We start from the raw sequence: 18,431 nt of genomic DNA on the forward strand, positions 1-18,431 counted from the left end.
CTAAAATATTCTGTGAGAGGGCCCTCAACTATAAATTCATTATACACGTACACGTTATAACATAAGTTATACATATATACATTATATTAAAATAACGTACTGTTTTTATAACTGTGTAAATTAACACATTATGCTCTATTTAATTTAAATAAAATAACGTGGTAATTGTCATTTATTTTAATCATGTAATTATGATAACATAAAATACATTTTTAAAAGAGTGTGCTTGAGCCAAAGGCACGCAATGCACGTGTGTACGGTGTGTACGTGATCAGGACGGTGTTTAACCAGGTTATTGAGTGGCTTTTACAACTATGCGGTTTGTAGCTACACCAGTCTATGAGCTACACCCACTGTACTGTGTGATTAATTCGGACTAAATACTGTAACCTACCTAAAGTTAGTCGTCATTTCATACTTAAGTGAGCTAAACCGGCCCCGTGGCCCCTCCGCATCCTGACCGATGATCTCTGCTCTTCAAAGTAGAAGCAGTATCACGTGAAAGAGTAGTGATGGGGCGGGGTCACGGGACACCTCAGCCAATCGCCGCCTCTGTTTTGCGGCTTCCCCTTCCACGATAAACATTGCGACCTGACCAGCAGGGCTTTCAGTGAGGCAAGGCACGTCAACCTGAATGAGGCCGAGTCTCGTCTATAGTAGCTGTTATTACTGCAAGACTGGAACTACTCACCAACATTAAAGACACGCACACTATGGTGAAGCTTTATCCCGCCTCAAAAGAAGGAGACGCAAACCTGTCGCTCTGATATCGACCTTTACCACCGGAAACCCGCTAGCTTTGGCTGCTAACGTCAGCTAGCTAAGTTAGCTGTTAACGTTACACGACGTTACCCTGGTTTTTTTCCACGCAACTGACCTCCACCACAACACTGGCGTACTGAATATCATTTGCTTGCTAGGTTGGGGTCGTTTCCCCCTGTTTCTTCACGCCCGCTCCCGTCGTCCCCGTGTGGTGCCCCGTGGACGTTTCCCGAATATGATACATAATGAGTCAAAGAGATACCTTAGTTCATCTTTTTGCTGGAGGGTGAGTATGTTCCGACTGTCACGTAACGTTACATGTAAGAGCCGAGCTAGCTAGCTAGCTCCACGCTCGGGGCTAACTGTAGTTGCTAGCCAGCAACACATAATGGGGTGTTTGTATCGGTATGTGCATGATATTGGGTTTTGGTTAGTGGAATAATGTTAGCGTGGAGATCCATGTTAGCATCAGCGTGTCCGGTGGCAGCTATGGTGTGCATGTTTACCCGTTGCAGTCAATGTCACAAGTCACAATGACATTCCAAGGTATGAATTAAATGGCTAGCTTGTGGAAGCGTGTTCTGTATATAGCAATTATACCATATACAAACTATATCTGTGATAAATCTTCGATTCACGAAGCCGCCAGTGTTAAAAGTGAGGCTACTGTCGGCGTAAATTAACATTAATCTGTGCATTTGCCAAAACGTTAACTTAGTGCATCAAAACAAACGCGGACAAGCTGCCACTAAAGATCTCTCCAAAATTAATGTTATAGACAAACATGTATGCTCGGATTTGACTGATGCAACATCTAAACTGTAACGTTACCACAGTGGAGTGCTGTCTAGTCTTTTCTGTCATTCTAACAGTTAGTCTGCCAAAGCAGCTAAGCTGGTCGATAAATGGATGAATTTCGCTCATTTATTAATCGCAGTATAAAGCTGAGTTGTGATTCCACAATTTTAGTTAAATGTTTTTTATGATCCCAACCATGTTAAGTGCACAAGCCCTGTAAGGATATTAAATGTTTTGCATTTCAAGCTGTAGCTTCAAAGTCAGAGCCTAAGTAAAGTGAGATCAAATGTGACTCCTCATTCATGCATGCTCTTCTTGGCCAGTGTTTGACTTTTTTCATGGTTGGCAGTGGCACAGAAACTGATGGGCCTACCTCTACCAAAACTATGTCAACAGGACTTTTCTAGTTCTGCTTTGGTTCTGATTCAAAATGAACCCTTTTCTAAAGATAACTGTTGTCGCACTCACTTTGAACTGCTCATGCTTTTGATATCCTATACTCTGGCCATGTCCTGCCAAATACAATTTGGTAATTTTCAGTTTGTTTAGGTAGGATTACTAAGTTTGTTTAGTGCATATTGTTTTTGTGTTCTCTCTTATCAGTCTCTCTTACATTTGTTACATGAGCAGGTGACTTTCCTAAGTCCCTGAGCTGGTCATAAACTGATGTCTAGGATGCAGCACATTTCTACGTGGCGTCAAATTATGTTTGTCTTCGGTCTTGACTCATAGTTAGAATTTGTAGATGTGAAAACTTTCAATGATTTGTTTTATAATTCACAGTTGTCAAAGTGTAGAATCTAAAAACATTTATTTTTCGATCTACTAAATGTTTCTATTGTTTGTTGTTGGCTCACTAGCTTGCTAAAAAACAAACCAATGTGTTTGCAGTTGCATTCTTATTTTAATAAACATACATAGATATGTGGTGTGGCACTGAACAGAAGCTTGCTGAAACACAAAGCATTCCTGACTGTCTCTCACAGTGTGCTATTTCTTGCATGCCAGGAATTGTTAGAATTTCCACGACCGCATCATTGGCTAATTTATTTATGCAAGAAAATGAACACTTTGCACACGTATAGCCATCCTGACCACTGCTGACATCGAAGAAGGAGTCATTTCTGTCAGCTGAGACTGGATATTGTTTGCTATGTCACTTCCACCTTTTCCATCTCTGTTTTTCTGCCAGATGTGGGGGCACGGTAGGAGCCATATTGACTTGTCCACTGGAAGTTGTGAAGACCCGTCTGCAGTCGTCCTCCATCACCCTCTATGTGTCTGAGGTTCAGCTCAGTACTGTCAACGGGGCCAGTGTGGCCCGAGTGTCCCCGCCAGGCGCCCTGCACTTCCTCAAGTGGGTACTCAACAACATTGTCTGACTTCCATGTCTGACATCAAAGGATGGGTATTATTAATACTACTGCTCTTATTGATACTCATTATCAGTCTGATACTTAATACTTTTAGCACACGCAACATGTACCAGGACTTTAATTGGTCCTTACCGCAGTGACCCATTCAAATCTGACCCGTGGCTAAAAGTACAGACCTTACAAATACCCCGGGGTTGTTTTATAACTTAGTACTGTCCATGATATATTTTGTATACATTATACACAGTATTGCCTAAACTTAAACCTCTGGTAAAAACAGATTTTTGATACTGAGTTTTAACCAAAATGATTGTAACTGGGGTTTTTTTGGAGCTAACAGCTCCTCCCCCTTCTGCTCTCTCCGAAAGGTTTGCTTGCAGAGCCATGGTTCCTTCCTCAGCAGGCACCATGTTGTTGCTGTTGTTGTTTGGTCTGGCTGATGTCCCACTGGCAAGGCCAACCAATCTCTGTAACCCAACTCCTTACCCTTTGGGAAAACTATACACAGCCAAGCAGGGAATTTGAATACAAATCCAACTGTTATTGCTTGTGTATCTTGTGAGAGTTTAATACATTTTTGACTTCTTAAGAAAACTCTGTCTGTTATGACAGAGGCCTTTTGCTATTTCATGTTCACTTATTCTGTTACCTCTTTGATATGGGTAGATTGCCAGTTGAGATGAAGGAAATTAGATCTGCTCCATAAGGAAGAGAATGGCCAGGTCTCTTCTAAAGAGGTCATGTCCTGGCTGCTCAGAGCCTCTGGAAAAATGTGTTTAATGGTACCAAGCCACTTCTCAAATTCACCGAACTAAGTCACGTTTAAATGAAGTGTCAGTCACTGTAGCAGTAGAGGCTTTGTTTTGTTGGCTGGCGGTATAATCCTAATTTAATTAATTTTGAACACAGTGCTGAAACCGAAGGCCCACCGGCAATTTCAAGTCTTTTCATTTAGTGGAAATCACCTGATTAAATACCTTGCAAGAAATAGTGGCAGCAGACATATCTTGGTACAGAGGTGTGTTAAAGCTGGAGGTGTTATTCCCACCTGTTGATCTGTCCAACAGTGTCAAACCAGTAACAGGAATGTACATTGCGTCACCCGTATGCATGCATATGTGGCATATGCGTCCTGATCACCCACATATTGCTCTATAGTATTAATAGCAGAGGGTGACGCAGGAGTGGATTTTCACCCCTGTCCTGTCCCAATCCTGAAAGAATGATTCCCATCCTCTTCCCGATTTAAAAACAAAACAAAAAATAGCATAGAAAAGCATTTATTTATATTAGAACTGCATATTTGTATTTAAAAACTGACCAGTGATTCCTGTCCTGCCCGCTCCCGCTGAATTTGTTTTTATGTACCGTCCCACTCCCGTGATGCATAGTGAAATACCACATCCCACAAGAATCCCGAAAAAATGTCAGCTTCTACTTAATACTCCACCAGGAGCCTTTAAATATCCATACCAAACTTAACAAAAATTGGGCCAAAGAAACTGGACAACACTGGTAGAAAAAATGTCTAGCCACCAGTAATAAGTAAAACCCTAAAGCATGCATGTGGACCTGATGTGTGTTTGTGTGTTTCGTATTCAGATTGATATTGGAGAAAGAAGGACCTCGCTCTCTCTTCAGGGGCTTGGGGCCAAACTTGGTGGGCGTGGCACCTTCCAGGTAATCTGTCTTCTGTCACCTACTCTTGTCATCTTCCTTAAAATTGATAGCAATGTTTATCTCCTTTGAGAATGACTTTAAGGACTATGAAGCTGTTAATGCTGTTTCAAGTGAAGATTGAATTGTGAATCTCCCAAATTGTGTCGTCAGTGTCATTATCCCTCTGCAGGTGAGTACAGTTATGCAGAAGGTTTACTTCTAGTGTTAAGAACAGAACATGATCATTTTTCAAGCAAAATGCAAAAATTCTGTAGTTCTAGCAGCTGAAATGTGAGGATTTGGTGTTTTTAAGCTAAGGTAGGTTTAGATTTTTGAAAATATCCAACTGAAAAAGTCCCACCCCTTGGCCTCTCTCCTAAGCGACACCCCCCAGAACTCATTTCCATGCGCATTGAGTGCACGTGCAGAGTGCGCGCAGGGAGATAGATTTTGTAGACCAAATTGCATATATTTCTGTATATTATTGTGATGTTAAAGATGTCATTATTTTCCAGTAATGTTCAGAAAAAGCTCAGCGTCTACAGCCAATGTAGCAGCCTCGTTAGTTTGCACTCATTACACACCTGAAAACGAAATTGTTAGACAGATAAAACGCACAGAAAGCTCATGATGTTACATTAACACTCAGTCTGTCAGGATCAGCTTTACATTGTCAGTCCTGGCTTCAGCTTGGCTGAATTTGCGTGACAGCTCTGCCTCGAGTTAAATGCTAACATTGTGTCAACATGCCCACAATTACCAGCATGCATGTTCACTGTTAAATATCTGCACCTTGACATTTGGCATTTAAAGTTTACCAGGAAAGCATACATAAGGAATGCACATCCAGGGTCCTGGTGTTGTGCATGCTCTCTGGCTGACGAGGCTTAGGGCTGGACACCTAAGGAACTCAGCCCTCATTAATTATCAATTACACCCGTGCTTTTTCTGTGACAAGTCAAGATGTGTGTTGCGGAAAAGGTCTTTTGGCAGAGCTGTGATAAAGGGAAGGAAACAAATGAATATCTTGTGAAAAGTAAAAACTATTGTCATGCCATTGCACCACACAACGTACCGGACAATCATTGGTCTTTAAATGATAAAATTAGTGTATGTATACACAGATTTAGCTCAGCAGCAGGGATGAAACATTAGTCTAAAAAACAGTCTAGGCGGTCCTGTCTAATCAGTTTTGCACATTGCATTAATATTAGCTGTTATCACTCAGTGGTAGCTGATTCAGTCACTTTTGATGAGCACACATTGGCTCAGTACTATTTGTAGGTGAGTTATGGACACATGGGCTGTTTTTCAGCGAGCCATGTCTGTGAGAAACAGTGTTGTTGTGTAACCACCACAGGGCCCCTTGAGGTTACTTGGTGACAGAGAAGCATCAGGGTTACATGGTCCTTTTAGTCATTTATCCTAATGGCTTTCTCAGCCATCTCTGCATGAAAACATGGCAACAGCAGCAAGCAGTATTTGGTATAACTGAAAGCAGTTAGGTAAAAACAAATAACAGTCACAATCATCATTTACTCGTCAGTGGTAATGATGGGAGCAAAGTGGTGGCTAATGGCAGTAGGCAGCGGCTAATACTGTAGCAGGCAGGTGCCGGCGCTAAGCATATTTAGAGTGTTTTGTTAGCATCTTACATGATTGAATGCTGATGCAGTGGGCATTGGATGTGAAGACAACAAGGCCTCCAGAGCTGTGACAAAGATTTAAAGACGAACGCACACACAAACACCGTCTTTTAATTTGACTAACAAGCTGCCAGCATCATTAACATTCTGACTAAGCACATTTGGCCAATGATTGTACAAGTTAACCAGAGTGCACAATGTGCTGTTAAAGTGAAAAACACTTGTATTTAAACATGAGTATGCACATGATCATTATGACATTTTTAATTAGTGAAACATAAAGACGTTTTTTTTTTTATACTGAATAGCCTCTTTGCCTAACCAGGCTGATGTGACTCTGCTCTCGGCTTTACACGTAATGAATTTTTAAAGCTCATTAAGCTGAACCTGACATGGGGACAGTTTTGCTCGTTAATGGAGTGTAATTAATAAGCTACATCGCTACTGGAGGCACAGAGTTGGTTGGGACTAATTATCTTTACACTAAAACACATAAGCGTGGCATATATAACTTGTTTTGCCCTGTGCTGGTGTAAAAACCACTGACCTTTTCTGCCTTATACCTCCAACAGAGCGATCTACTTTGCTGCTTACTCCACTGCCAAAGAGAAACTGAACGGTGTGTTGGAACCCGACTCCACACAGGTACACATGGTGTCGGCTGGAATGGCAGGTAACTAAATATGTGAGGCAACAGGTTGACATTCGCCGCCATTCAGGGCTTTCTTAACATACAGCAACCTTGACATTTCCAGCGTGCTTGTCAGAAATGCTGAATAAATGGACATGGTCTGGTTCAGTGCTGGTAAGCGAATAGTGGCATCACATAACAGAGTCAGGTTTGCGTCATGTATGTAGTGCAGGGCTGCTGCTAGCTAACACACTGATCTCTGTACAGAGCAAGCAGTGGTAGAACTAGTTTCTGTTATGTTAGACTCAAAGGACTTGTCTTTTGAAAGACAACATCATTTGACAAACTTAAGTACCGCACCCCCTTCATGAGGACCCTGTGGATTCAAAAACAAGTTTATCCTGTTACCTTCACCTTTTGCCCAAATTTACTATATTATTATATATATTGTCTTAAAATGGCTTAGTTCCAAGCACAACATCTTAAATTGACGGATTTAAAAACTGTATCGTTATTCTCTGACGCTTTTTAATTCACTGGTGAGTTATCTGCTCGTGTGTCACTCTGATCCAAATCGGAATGCCGAACCGTTGCCATGTGGGCCAGTCAGGCAGCCACAGCCACAGCTACGGTGGGTGGGTGTGTATGTGTGTGTGGGTGTGTGGGTGAATCTGACAGGTTCACGGTGGCGCCGCTTTTAGCACACTCTGACTCAGACCTTTCAACGACCCAGTCAAGGTCAGAATTTGTCTGTACATACGTTTCCAGTGGCGATCCACATATTCTGCAGTGTGAGATGTGACTGAGGTGAACTGACATGTGATGAGGTATGGGCAATGCAGAGATTAATCTCGTCTGTGCAATAATACATGACACCAACAACAGAGGTTACCGCTGGCTCCTGCCATAGCTAACAATATATATATATATTTATTATCTAACACTAGAAATCCACTTCCAAAAATCCAGTATGGGTCAGGCTGTAATTTGCATAGATGCCCAAAACAAGCCTCAAAACGTGGTGTGATTTGTGATTTTAATTATCACTGTTAGCAGGCCACATAGCAGTTACTAGATTTTTTTTTTATATCAAGGGATTTTTTTTTAATTAACAAGACCTCAGCTGTACTCTTCCAACATGTCCCTTCTGCTGTCTTGGTGTTGGGGTTGGGATGGGGGTGTTTATTTTCTCATGAGGTTGCAGTATGCTGGGTGAAATCCTGTGGGATAATGGGGGAATGGGAAGTAAAATGGTTGCATGCAGGTCATTTTGCTACACACAAGCCGCCTGTGTCTGTTTTAGGCTTTAACTCTACCGTAGCTCTCCTCTCGCAAGGGCATGAGACCCCCGCACCACCAGGGGTCTCTAGCTGCATCTGTGAGGAGTTACTTGGGTCTGCGTGAGTACTCACCACAGAGCTGTGCTTCTTTTTATATTTGGTTTTTTTCTCTCTCTCTCTTTCTCTCTCTCTCTCTCTCTCTCTCTCTCTCTCTCTCTCCGTGTCCTCTACTCCATCACCATGTAGGTCATTGCATTAAAAGAGGTTGTTTGTTGTTTTTGCCAGATTTTTGCACCACATTCATGGCATTCATTTGCTCCCCTACTAGCACACATAGGATAGTCTATAGAGGGTCTAGCTTTCTCTCTGTAAGCTGCCTTTGTGACTTTACTTTTCATTTTATTAGGAGTTCACATTGTTTTAACTTCACCAACATGAATGCAGCTTGAAGGACATTTACTACATCCTACTTAGAGTTTTAGTTTGTGGACAGATTATTGTACCGCTGGCAGCTTGACACTTAGGCTGACAATAGTATTTTTAGATTTTAAACAACAGTTAATCTTGCTGTTTTTTTTCCTCACCAGGTTTTACAGCCATCACAGCAACCAACCCAATATGGCTCATAAAGACCCGTCTACAGCTGGATGCTAGGTAAACATGACACCAAGGTGTGAGCTTCACAAAATTCAGCTCTGCACTTCGACGCTTATATGCTCCTCCTACCTATGGTTGCAGAAGATGGTTGTTTTCCATCTTCTGCAGACACAGAGTTTCTTGCTAATAATAGTTTAATAATAAAACAGTAAAATGTAGAATTATTAGATGTGAGCTTCACATAAAAATTCTTCACATGAAGGCTTTAAAGTTGACAGGTTCTTGTTTTTCCCTTAAGTCTTGCTGTACTCTGTCGTACATAAAGTCCTAAAGGACAACATTACTTAACATAGAAAACACTGACTCTGATATTTCTTCTTTACACGAAGACTGCAAGTAACTCAGGTCATCTAATCAATGAATTGATTGTAGATTATCTCCTGTGTAAGGCTTGCTCCTGTTGTGTGTCCTTATTCACCTTCTCTTCCAAAAGCACAGCTTTTCATGCACACTTTGAAACCAGCCGTTCTGAGGGTGCTGTAATGTATTCTAAGAGAGTGTTTTCACATCTTTACATTCACCTGCATAGTTGTAGTTGTGTTTAGCTGTTTCCATCTACGTGGTCATTTTTCACGCGAGTTGTTGTAATTTGTGATTCCCCCCCCCTTTCTTCTCTCAGGAATCGTGGTGAGTGCAGGATGAGTGCGTTTGAGTGCATGCGGCGGGTGTATCAGACAGACGGGCTGAGAGGCTTCTACAGGGGTATGTCTGCATCCTACGCCGGTATCTCAGAGACTGTGATCCACTTTGTGATCTATGAAAACATCAAACGGCGGCTCTTGGAAGCCAAGGCACCGCAGAACATGGACGAGGAGGAGGACGCATCCAAAGATGCTTCAGACTTTGTGGGGATGATGCTTGCTGCTGCCACCTCCAAGACCTGTGCCACATCTATAGCTTATCCTCATGGTAAGAGTCTGTGATCAGCAATTAGCTGATATGAGCAGATTTATCGGTTCTTCTCCTTTAACCCTTCCCTGTCTTCCTTACTTTGCAGAGGTGATTCGCACCAGGCTACGCGAGGAGGGCACCAAGTACAAGTCCTTCTTCCAGACTCTAACAACAGTGCCCAAAGAGGAGGGCTACCGCGCCCTGTACCGCGGCCTCACCACCCACCTGGTACGTCAGATCCCCAACACCGCCATCATGATGTGCACCTACGAGCTGGTGGTCTACCTCCTGAACGGTTAAAGTCTTCGCCCCACGTAGACAGTACGCGTAACCCTGCCCCTGTTCGGAGACGGAGAAAAAAAGAATGAGAGCAACTGCACACCTGCTAGCAAAACAACCTGCTCGCCAGAAGAGGACAGAGACAGCACAGCAGCCTTTGTGTCAGTGACGCGGGTAGTTGTTAAAAATAAGTTGGGAGTTTTGTTATATAACTAAAGGGTCTGGCACAAGGTGTGGGGGTCAAAAGGTTCCTCACATTGGTTTGGGGATCTGGGTTTAGCAGTGGCAAAAAAACGGTCACCCTCATTTTAATTCCATCCTTTTCTCCCTTCGGTTCCATGCGTTGCTCCCGGAAGCTCAGCTTCAGAGTGCTGAAGACAGAACCTGAGTTACAGTATATTCTGCCTCTAACAATACTAATAATGAAAGAAGTATAGTAATTCCAATTCTCACTACCTAGTGGTTATAATGCCCCCCTCCAACAGTAGACTTCACTGTCATGCTGATGATTAGTTTAAAAAATCTTTTATTAGTATCGTGCAGTAGTCCCTGCGTCCCTCAGAGTGCCACTACAGGACCAGAATACAACGATACAGTAGTGCGTTGTGGTATCTGACGGGCGATTCTCAAGTTGGTGAGAACAAGGAGAAATCGGTGCTTGAGGCTTGTTGAGGTAGTGTAAAGGAAAAAGGGTGGAGATAGGAGGTGAACGGGAGGCGTGCCTCGTGTGAAAATGTGACATCGACTGGGATGCACATTGGAGGAAGTGGAGCTCTGGCCGACCTGTCGCAACAAAGGGTGTCGAAACTTTGAGTCGTACACTGGCGTGATTACAGGTGACCTTAGTGACCCTTTTACATATCGCGAACATAGACACACTCACCCAAAGGTTTTCAGCATTTCAGATAACTGGTCGTGATATCCTCATAATGCGGGAATTTCCATGCGTTTACATCTCTTTACACTAAATACCTGCATGATTGATATCTGCTTGCTTATTACAAGTAAAGTCCATGTGACACTGACCCCTGAGCCTGGACGTGTTTGTTAGCCATGTGTGACGAGTAATCACTAAGGTTAGATGGAGGGTAAAAAAAAAGAGTCCCCAAACTAAACCAGGATATAATCCACAATACTGGAATGTAAATAAACAGGAGGAATAACACAGATCCATGTTGTGAATTTAAAATACATATTAACGCATTCTAATATTGATAGATATGATAATAATAATAATATAATAAAATACCTTCATAACATGATTGTGTTGCATTTGTCTGCCCAGTAATGGCAACATGCAGACATTTTGTGCATTTCCTTTAGAGGAGAGTTAGTTGAGTTTGTTACCTCATCTCCAACAGCAGTGTTGTTCTTAAATCACTTTCCAGTGTCTTTCTGTAGAATCCTCATCTCATTCAGTTTTTTTCCCTCAGTTGGAGAATCCAGGCTAGATTTACAGGCGAGGACAATCCTCTTGAGTTTACTCTGGAAACTTGTTTTACAGTTAAACCAGTGTGTGGAGGAGGCGGCCGGAATATGCTCTTCATAAGCGCACATTAATTAAATTTCTTAAACTGTAACTATTTTGTTGATTCCCCCACCTTATTCTGTTGTTGGTGTTGTTGTTTGAGAAAACAAAATAACAGCATTTCGAGCAGTAAATAAAAATAGCCTTTTTGTTGTTGTCAGTATTTAATGTGCTTTTGGATGTCCTTGTCATGGAATGGAAATGTTCTTGCTCTCTGCTTTGGATACTGGACCTGTTTTGTTTTAGCATTTTGTATGTCATGTTTGAAACAGTACAAAAGACAAAAGCAGTGTTGTCACCTCATTTATCTTAGTTACCTTAGTAGTAACTTTCTTTCTGTAATCACATGACTCTAGCCTGTTGATAAGTGTGTGCATTTTCACCACAACCTGCAAACTGAAAGGGCATGGCTTGGCCCACGCTGCTAACGCAAAAGAACACCTCCCTTTAACAGCGTGAGCTGTTGCCGTTCTCCTCCGGTGTATTTTAACTCACACTGATAACTTACCCAAACACTTCATCGCTGAGTGGGGTAGCTTGCTGGTGTGTGTAAGCATGAAGGATGCATTAGATTGGCCTCATTGAGCAATTTTTTTTATCAGATGTATTAATATTCACACAAAGTACGGTCAACACACACTATTGATTTAGTGAGAGAGTCCATGGGTGACTGTACGTTTGTGGTTGATGATGCTGGCTGCACTCCCATGGCTTTTAAAATGAGATGGCTAGACAGTCTATGCAGATAGTGTGGGTTGATTATGCTTATCTGATGAAAGGGTCAGTTCACCCAAATTCACACAACTATTTGGGTGAAATGACCCTTTAACTGTACGGTTATATGCGTTTCTTTCACTTGTATCATATGATGCATTGTTACCTGCATCCCATGGTGAATCTATAGCACTCATGTGTTTGCGTTGTGTGCCTGTACGTGTGTGTTTGTGTGTATGTGCTTGCTTGAATGATGAGCGCATTCAGTAGTGTCCTGTGTGTAAGAGACCATAGGAGGATGTATGCACTGTAAACAGTGTTGTTTTTATTGTTTTAAATAAAATGTTGCCTTTCCCTGACATCCTTTGTTTTTGTTTTCCATGTTGTCATTGATGAGCCGGCTGTGAGTGTGGCTCGGTCTATGCATTCTGTCGTACCTGTTTTTGTAAAAATGAAAAGCCAATAAAATGAAGGAGTCCGGGTATATTTGTGTCAGGAAACCTTACTTGGAACAAAAAAAAGTCTGTAAGAAGTGCTTGATGTACTGTTTGTTTACTTGCAATCTTCAGCTGATATCTTTCAAACAGTGTCATTCTCAAATTAATAGTTCAGTTTCTCACATTTTATGCATTTCTTGTTGTTTTCCACCAATCTATCCTTGAGCAAGACACTTAACCTGTACTTGGTCCAGCGGTGTGACCTCTGACATACATAGCAATTGTAAGTTGCTTTGAGCCTGCTGTATGTGTAAATAGGCAGGTCCTTATTTGGATTTGCCTATTTATAGATCCAGCAGGTGCAAGCAAGATAATTCCATTATTGGCAGATGGTGAATGTCCCCTTTATGCTTCATTGAGGTCTCCTCAAATTCTTCAGCGCTATGTTAATCACCGAAAATTATGTTTGTGGAAGCAGTGACAACAAAGTCATCTTGATCCAGTGTCGATAATATTGATTAAAGCCTCTTTCAATTATTAATTCAATTAATAACACGTTCATTCAAATTTTAGTGCACAAAACATCTAGATGTGAAAACCAGGAAATAAAAGCTGAAATTCTGAACTCTTGTCTCATACTCTTCTTTTGATCTTAAACCCAAATGTCTTCAGTGAACAACTAAAACAAAGGAACTTGCCTTACTGTTCCAAGTTTAACATAAAGTTCACACGCAACCGGCAGATATAAAAGAGCGAAAACGGTCTGGCCAGAGGGGAAGATGTGAAAGCGTGTACTATTTGTGATGTGTTTGGTCAGAGGAAGAAGTGGACACAGAGGACAAATGCCTCGTTCCAGACTGCTCGGAACTGGGACATGTCCAAGTTGAAATATCCGACTTTCAGCCTCAAAGCGTTCCAGGAGCATGGTGATGCCTGACGATGTAGAAATATGTTGCTAAGTAGCTGGTTACACTAGTCCTAAAGAATCTTCTCTGCACAAATGTTATTCACTAAAATTTAAAAAAATACCAAAAACATTTGAAAACATTAGGAAGTATAATCTAGAGCATTTTCTGTCTTTTGAGGATTACCACTTGTTTTCATTAAAATGGACATACTTTTAATGAACACCAAGGACAGTGCAGTGTAAGCTACAGTGCCAAGGGTGTAGCTTTTGTAGTTGGAGGTCAGAAATTCCCAGTTGCCTGGAACGCAGCATAAGGCTGCACCCTGCCAGAATATGTTTGCATTTTTAAGGGCAAATATCAAATACAAAAAGGCTGTGTAAATACCTAGTGAGGAGGGGATTTACTTTTGTCATTTTTTGCTTTTAATCTTACTTTCATTTTTGTATTTTCTGTTTTACGTTACTTTTAGGCCACATAAGGTACTGTGGATAGGGGACACACCAGCTAGGTGGACTTTATAGAGAAACGTACAAAAAAGCTGTTAGGATTGGTGTTTGCATGGGCTGACTCAGTTCACAGCTGGAGAGGATATGGGTCGCTGTCTGTGAGTGAGACATGACATGAAAACAGTTATCCTGACACACTTCCTTACACATTTGACTGCCATGATAAAGGTGTATGTGATTTTGGTGGCTGTGAAGCTCTCATTGATCAAGGTGTTTACTTTTGATACATTAGTTAACATTGAGTGAGTGACAGCCCTTTGCAGGATGAATGAAGTGTGTCTTGGTGGACAGTATAGCGACTGCACTTAATGTGTGGAGAATTGTATTGTGAACGTGCTTAAGCAACTGAGCTTCAACTGCACAATCGAACAAAGCATTTGATGTAGATTAGTAGATTTCTAGCCACTAGATGGTAGTGTTGACCTGCTTAGAGCTTATTTATGACTTCTAATAGCACACCATCAGCTCAATGGAGCAGATACTGAAAGATGACAGCCGACCGCTGCCTCATTCCTCAATCCAAAAGATGGGACTTGTGGGAGTGTGAAAAAAAGACACAGCAGCAAATGTTTAACTCTTTAACTGCACCTCAGATACAGTTAAGGCATGAAGTAAGGCTCCGTGTACATGTTTCCATCTTAAGAAGAACATAAACTGACTGGAAAAGAGAGACTGAATGACAAAAAGATGCCAGATGAATAATGGCATAGCCACAGCTGAAAAACACACTTACCTAATTCACAGCTCATTTCCTTGCCTGAACAGCAGCATCACATTAGCTTCAGCAGCACCAGTCTGAGTCAGACACCACACGCATTCATTTTGTGTCAAACTGAAAGGGAGGAGTGCGCTCCCCAAAACACGCTCTACAATCTGCCAGCAACGCCAGTGTTCCTGGAATAATACAAAGTGCCTCGGGGTGTTAGTTGTGCCTCACTTTTAAATTGAACATTGGGGACCTACAGTGAAACGACAGCAAAAAAACCCTGATGGAGCCAGTAGATTGTTATGACTGCCACCTTGTTTACCTGTAAACTGGGGTGGAAGGGGAAAGAGGGCCAGAGAAAGAGACAGAAAAATGCTGTTTTCCATTTCCACCATGCCTGACAGGCTTTTGGCTCTGTGTTTTGGTGTTTGTCTGGCTTAATCCTGAAAAACAGGGAATCTGGGCACTAGTCTGTATTTGGGTTATGTGTAAAGATTAAAGTCATTTTTTCCCCGTCTTTACATATATATAAAGCTTTTCATCTTGTTGCTTTGGCCTCTTTTCTGGAGCCAATTGCTTTGGCACACACTTTACAATTTCCACTTCCATTGAATTGATTTCTCTTTTCTGAGGAGCTGCAGAGGGAGGTGCCATGCATCTGTCCTTAAAGGGGCACTCCAACTATTTAGCATTGTACTTTCATGGGGAGGCAGATTAAAAAAAGAATGGTCAAAAGATATCTGCATATGAATGCAGGATCTGCAAGCTAGGGACAAGATTTTGGAATTGGAATCGTTCTGTTCTATTGACCAATCACACTGGAGCGGGCTATGGTTGCATACAAGTAAACAGTCAATGTGGAGAGTGAAAGAGGTGGAACGCATTGGCCGAAATGCAATCTCTGAGCCCATCAGCTATTCTATGACAGTGGTTTAGCTTTTTATCAATCTCTTATCCATTTTTAAAAATATCTGTATGAAACTCATCGTGAGACGACAGTCAATGGGTTCCAAGGTGGCTAATCAGACTGCAAATAATGACCGGCACACAGAGGAGGAAGTCTTGGCCCGGATAGTGCTGGATATCAGTTATCCGGGTATCCACTGGTCCTTCCATACCCTTGGAGATGCTTTATGTCCACATTCACTCTTGCACTCTCTCCTCATTCTAACCATGAACAGTTGGAGACTCTCAGTGGTGTCTGACTGACTGAACACATGAACTACAGACTTGAAGCAGATGGTCTATTTCGTAGTTACAGATGATTTGGTGAAAGAATAAAGAAATACAGACAAAGAACCACACCAGGTTTTATTTTGCAAGGACCAAAAATGAGCTGGGACTGTTAGTGAATGTAACACAGGAGTTAAAAGACACTATGGCTGCGGAAAACAGACTAGGAGTCCTCGCAAAGTAAATACGGCGACATACACAGTACAAGTGTAGACTGTTATTTGCACAGTACAAAATATTTTGATAAAAATACCAAATCAAAAACTCTGTTAGTAGCATTGTGTTTCTGCTTTGCATGACTTATAAGACCCAATTAGACAGCCAAAGGTGAGCGTCTGCATCATCGTTTCTAAAGTCCTCCATTTTTGCAGTGCAGTAGTGTGGATGGGGCCTTAGTGAAATACTTGGTAGCGTAGATTTGTGAGATGAGGGTTCCGACTCAGGCAAACAATCCTTGCTCTTCATTCTTCAGATATTGATGACAGAGGAGTAAAATGCATGACTCAGAACAGGCAGTTGATAGGAGTAACAGTCTTTACTTGCCAAAACAGGTTTGGCACACAGGTAATCTGTCAGAGGCAGGCAAAAGACATGGTAAAAGTCCAAAAAAACAAGGTATGGCAAGACACAAGGAGAATGATGGACTGCTACACTCATGGTACTGACGCGAAATGGCACAGAGTGAGGGTAACAGACAAATACACTAGACGGGTGGGGATTGCGAGGGTAAGGCACAACCAATGAAGGCGGGTCAGACAATCACGCAGGCAGGAACAAACAAGGGCAGGAAGTGTAGTAGAACACGAAACACAGGACGAATGAATGAAACAAAGAAAAACATAACCTAACACACAGAGCGTAATGCGTCAGATGTCTGCCATGGCTCCCACTATCGACTACAGCATGACGCAGACATGCACAAGGCATCGTGCACACCAAATTGGAATGAAAAGAAATGGCATTCAATCTGCCTCCCTAACTCTATTTCTGTTTCTTCTCCAAGCGCTTAACTTGTATTTAACATGGTTGCTCTGTGACCACGGGGACAGAGCAAGCATCTACTCTTGTTCTCATTCACCAGAAAGAGTGTAGTAAGAGTCCAAGCTAGCGGCTCTGTTGTACATACGCTGCATTCACGTCATAATTATGATAAGTTGAAAAACCATTCACTTTAGCCTTCGAGTTGTAATTGCAATTGTAATTCCAAGTTGGATATTTCAGGGATTTCTGTCAGCTAAAACATTTCCAACTAGTCAAAAAGAACTACAATGTCAAGTGTCAAAAGAGTGTTGGCAACATGGCTGCAACACCCCTATTGCTGGCAGTTAAATTAAATCCAATCATAACACTACTTCAATCAATTCAACTAATGTAAAAGAGGCTATACACTGTTTGTATCTACCTACCCTTGTTAACGAACCACAACAACGTACTGTAACGCAACAAAAAAGCTAATTCAGGCTATTTGTCCAGTCATTGAAACAAACCATGAGCGCTGACAAAACAGAAAAACAGGAGGTTTTCTTGTTCTTCCAGTCCTGCCCATCTTGCATGAATTTCTCATATAGGCACAGCAATGCTTTGAGCTTGTTAACGTCGCCATGCTAACAGTGACAATGCTCAGTTCAGGGTGCTAACATTTGCTAATTAGCATACAACACAAAGAACAGCTGAGGCTGATGCAATTGTTATCAGCCAGAAAGTATGAACACTTGTAAGTCAGTCTGGTGAGTAAAATTTGAATTCTAATGCATCCACAAAATACATGAGCACACTTAACTTTGGCTTTGTTTGAACCCTCCGCCCACTGTGGTCAGCTGTGAGAAGCACACTGGCTGGGGTGAATTCATGGACAGGCATACAAAAATCACATACACTTGGGAGGCAAAGTGAGGGGAAGTTCAGCCAAGTCAAGACAAAGTACTCCCCTTTATTTTCTAACAAGCAGAAATCCTCATGGTGATTCAGTGACATTGTTGGACTGTCAGTACACCATCCAATTATGACCGTCTCCACAACCAGTCTGGGGAGAGAAAGACCCACAGGAGGAAGACATGACACGTGAGAATTGGATATCCACAGACAGCCAGGGAAATGGAAACAGAAAGAGAAGTTGAGGGGGGGACAAGGGTAAATGCAGGGAGAAGTGAGGCAAACAACATAATGAAAGGCAGAGAAGGAAAACATCTGATGCAAAGTGTCAGTCGGAGGACTTGGGGAGGATTCAGTGCGCGGGCTGGTGAGAACAACCATGGCAGCGTTCTCTGAAGTCAGCACTGAAAGTAGGCAGACAGGCAGACACACGCATCCTAACTCACGCTCTCACAGTCTCATTTGCAAACAATGTATTATGCACAAAGCTTGCTCTTACACAACACCAAATAATAATAATAAAATAATAATAATACATTTTATTTAAG

At 41.9% G+C, this 18,431-nt stretch overlaps 1 protein-coding gene across 1 annotated transcript; it reads left to right on the forward strand.

Moving 5' to 3' along the window:
* The first annotated feature begins 581 nt into the window (after positions 1-581).
* Positions 582-12,705, forward strand: LOC123985815 (solute carrier family 25 member 36-A-like). Its single transcript, XM_046073715.1, has 7 exons — positions 582-1,048; positions 2,753-2,917; positions 4,539-4,616; positions 6,814-6,914; positions 8,740-8,806; positions 9,429-9,718; positions 9,807-12,705. The coding sequence occupies exons 1-7, from the start codon at positions 1,008-1,010 to the stop codon at positions 9,998-10,000; spliced, it is 936 nt and encodes a 311-aa protein (XP_045929671.1). The 5' UTR covers positions 582-1,007; the 3' UTR covers positions 10,001-12,705.
* Positions 12,706-18,431: the final 5,726 nt, after the last annotated feature.

Source organism: Micropterus dolomieu, linkage group LG17, assembly GCF_021292245.1.
Source record: "Micropterus dolomieu isolate WLL.071019.BEF.003 ecotype Adirondacks linkage group LG17, ASM2129224v1, whole genome shotgun sequence".
Taxonomy (NCBI): Eukaryota; Metazoa; Chordata; class Actinopteri; order Centrarchiformes; family Centrarchidae; genus Micropterus; species Micropterus dolomieu.

Bases quoted from the DNA above. Each gene is read 5' to 3' on its own strand.
- LOC123985815 (XM_046073715.1), top strand. From the start codon at position 1,008: ATGAGTCAAAGAGATACCTTAGTTCATCTTTTTGCTGGAGG. The intron at 6,915-8,739 runs GTAACTAAATAT...TTTCCTCACCAG, and splicing joins GGTGTCGGCTGGAATGGCAG to GTTTTACAGCCATCACAGCA. The intron at 8,807-9,428 runs GTAAACATGACA...TTCTTCTCTCAG, and splicing joins CGTCTACAGCTGGATGCTAG to GAATCGTGGTGAGTGCAGGA.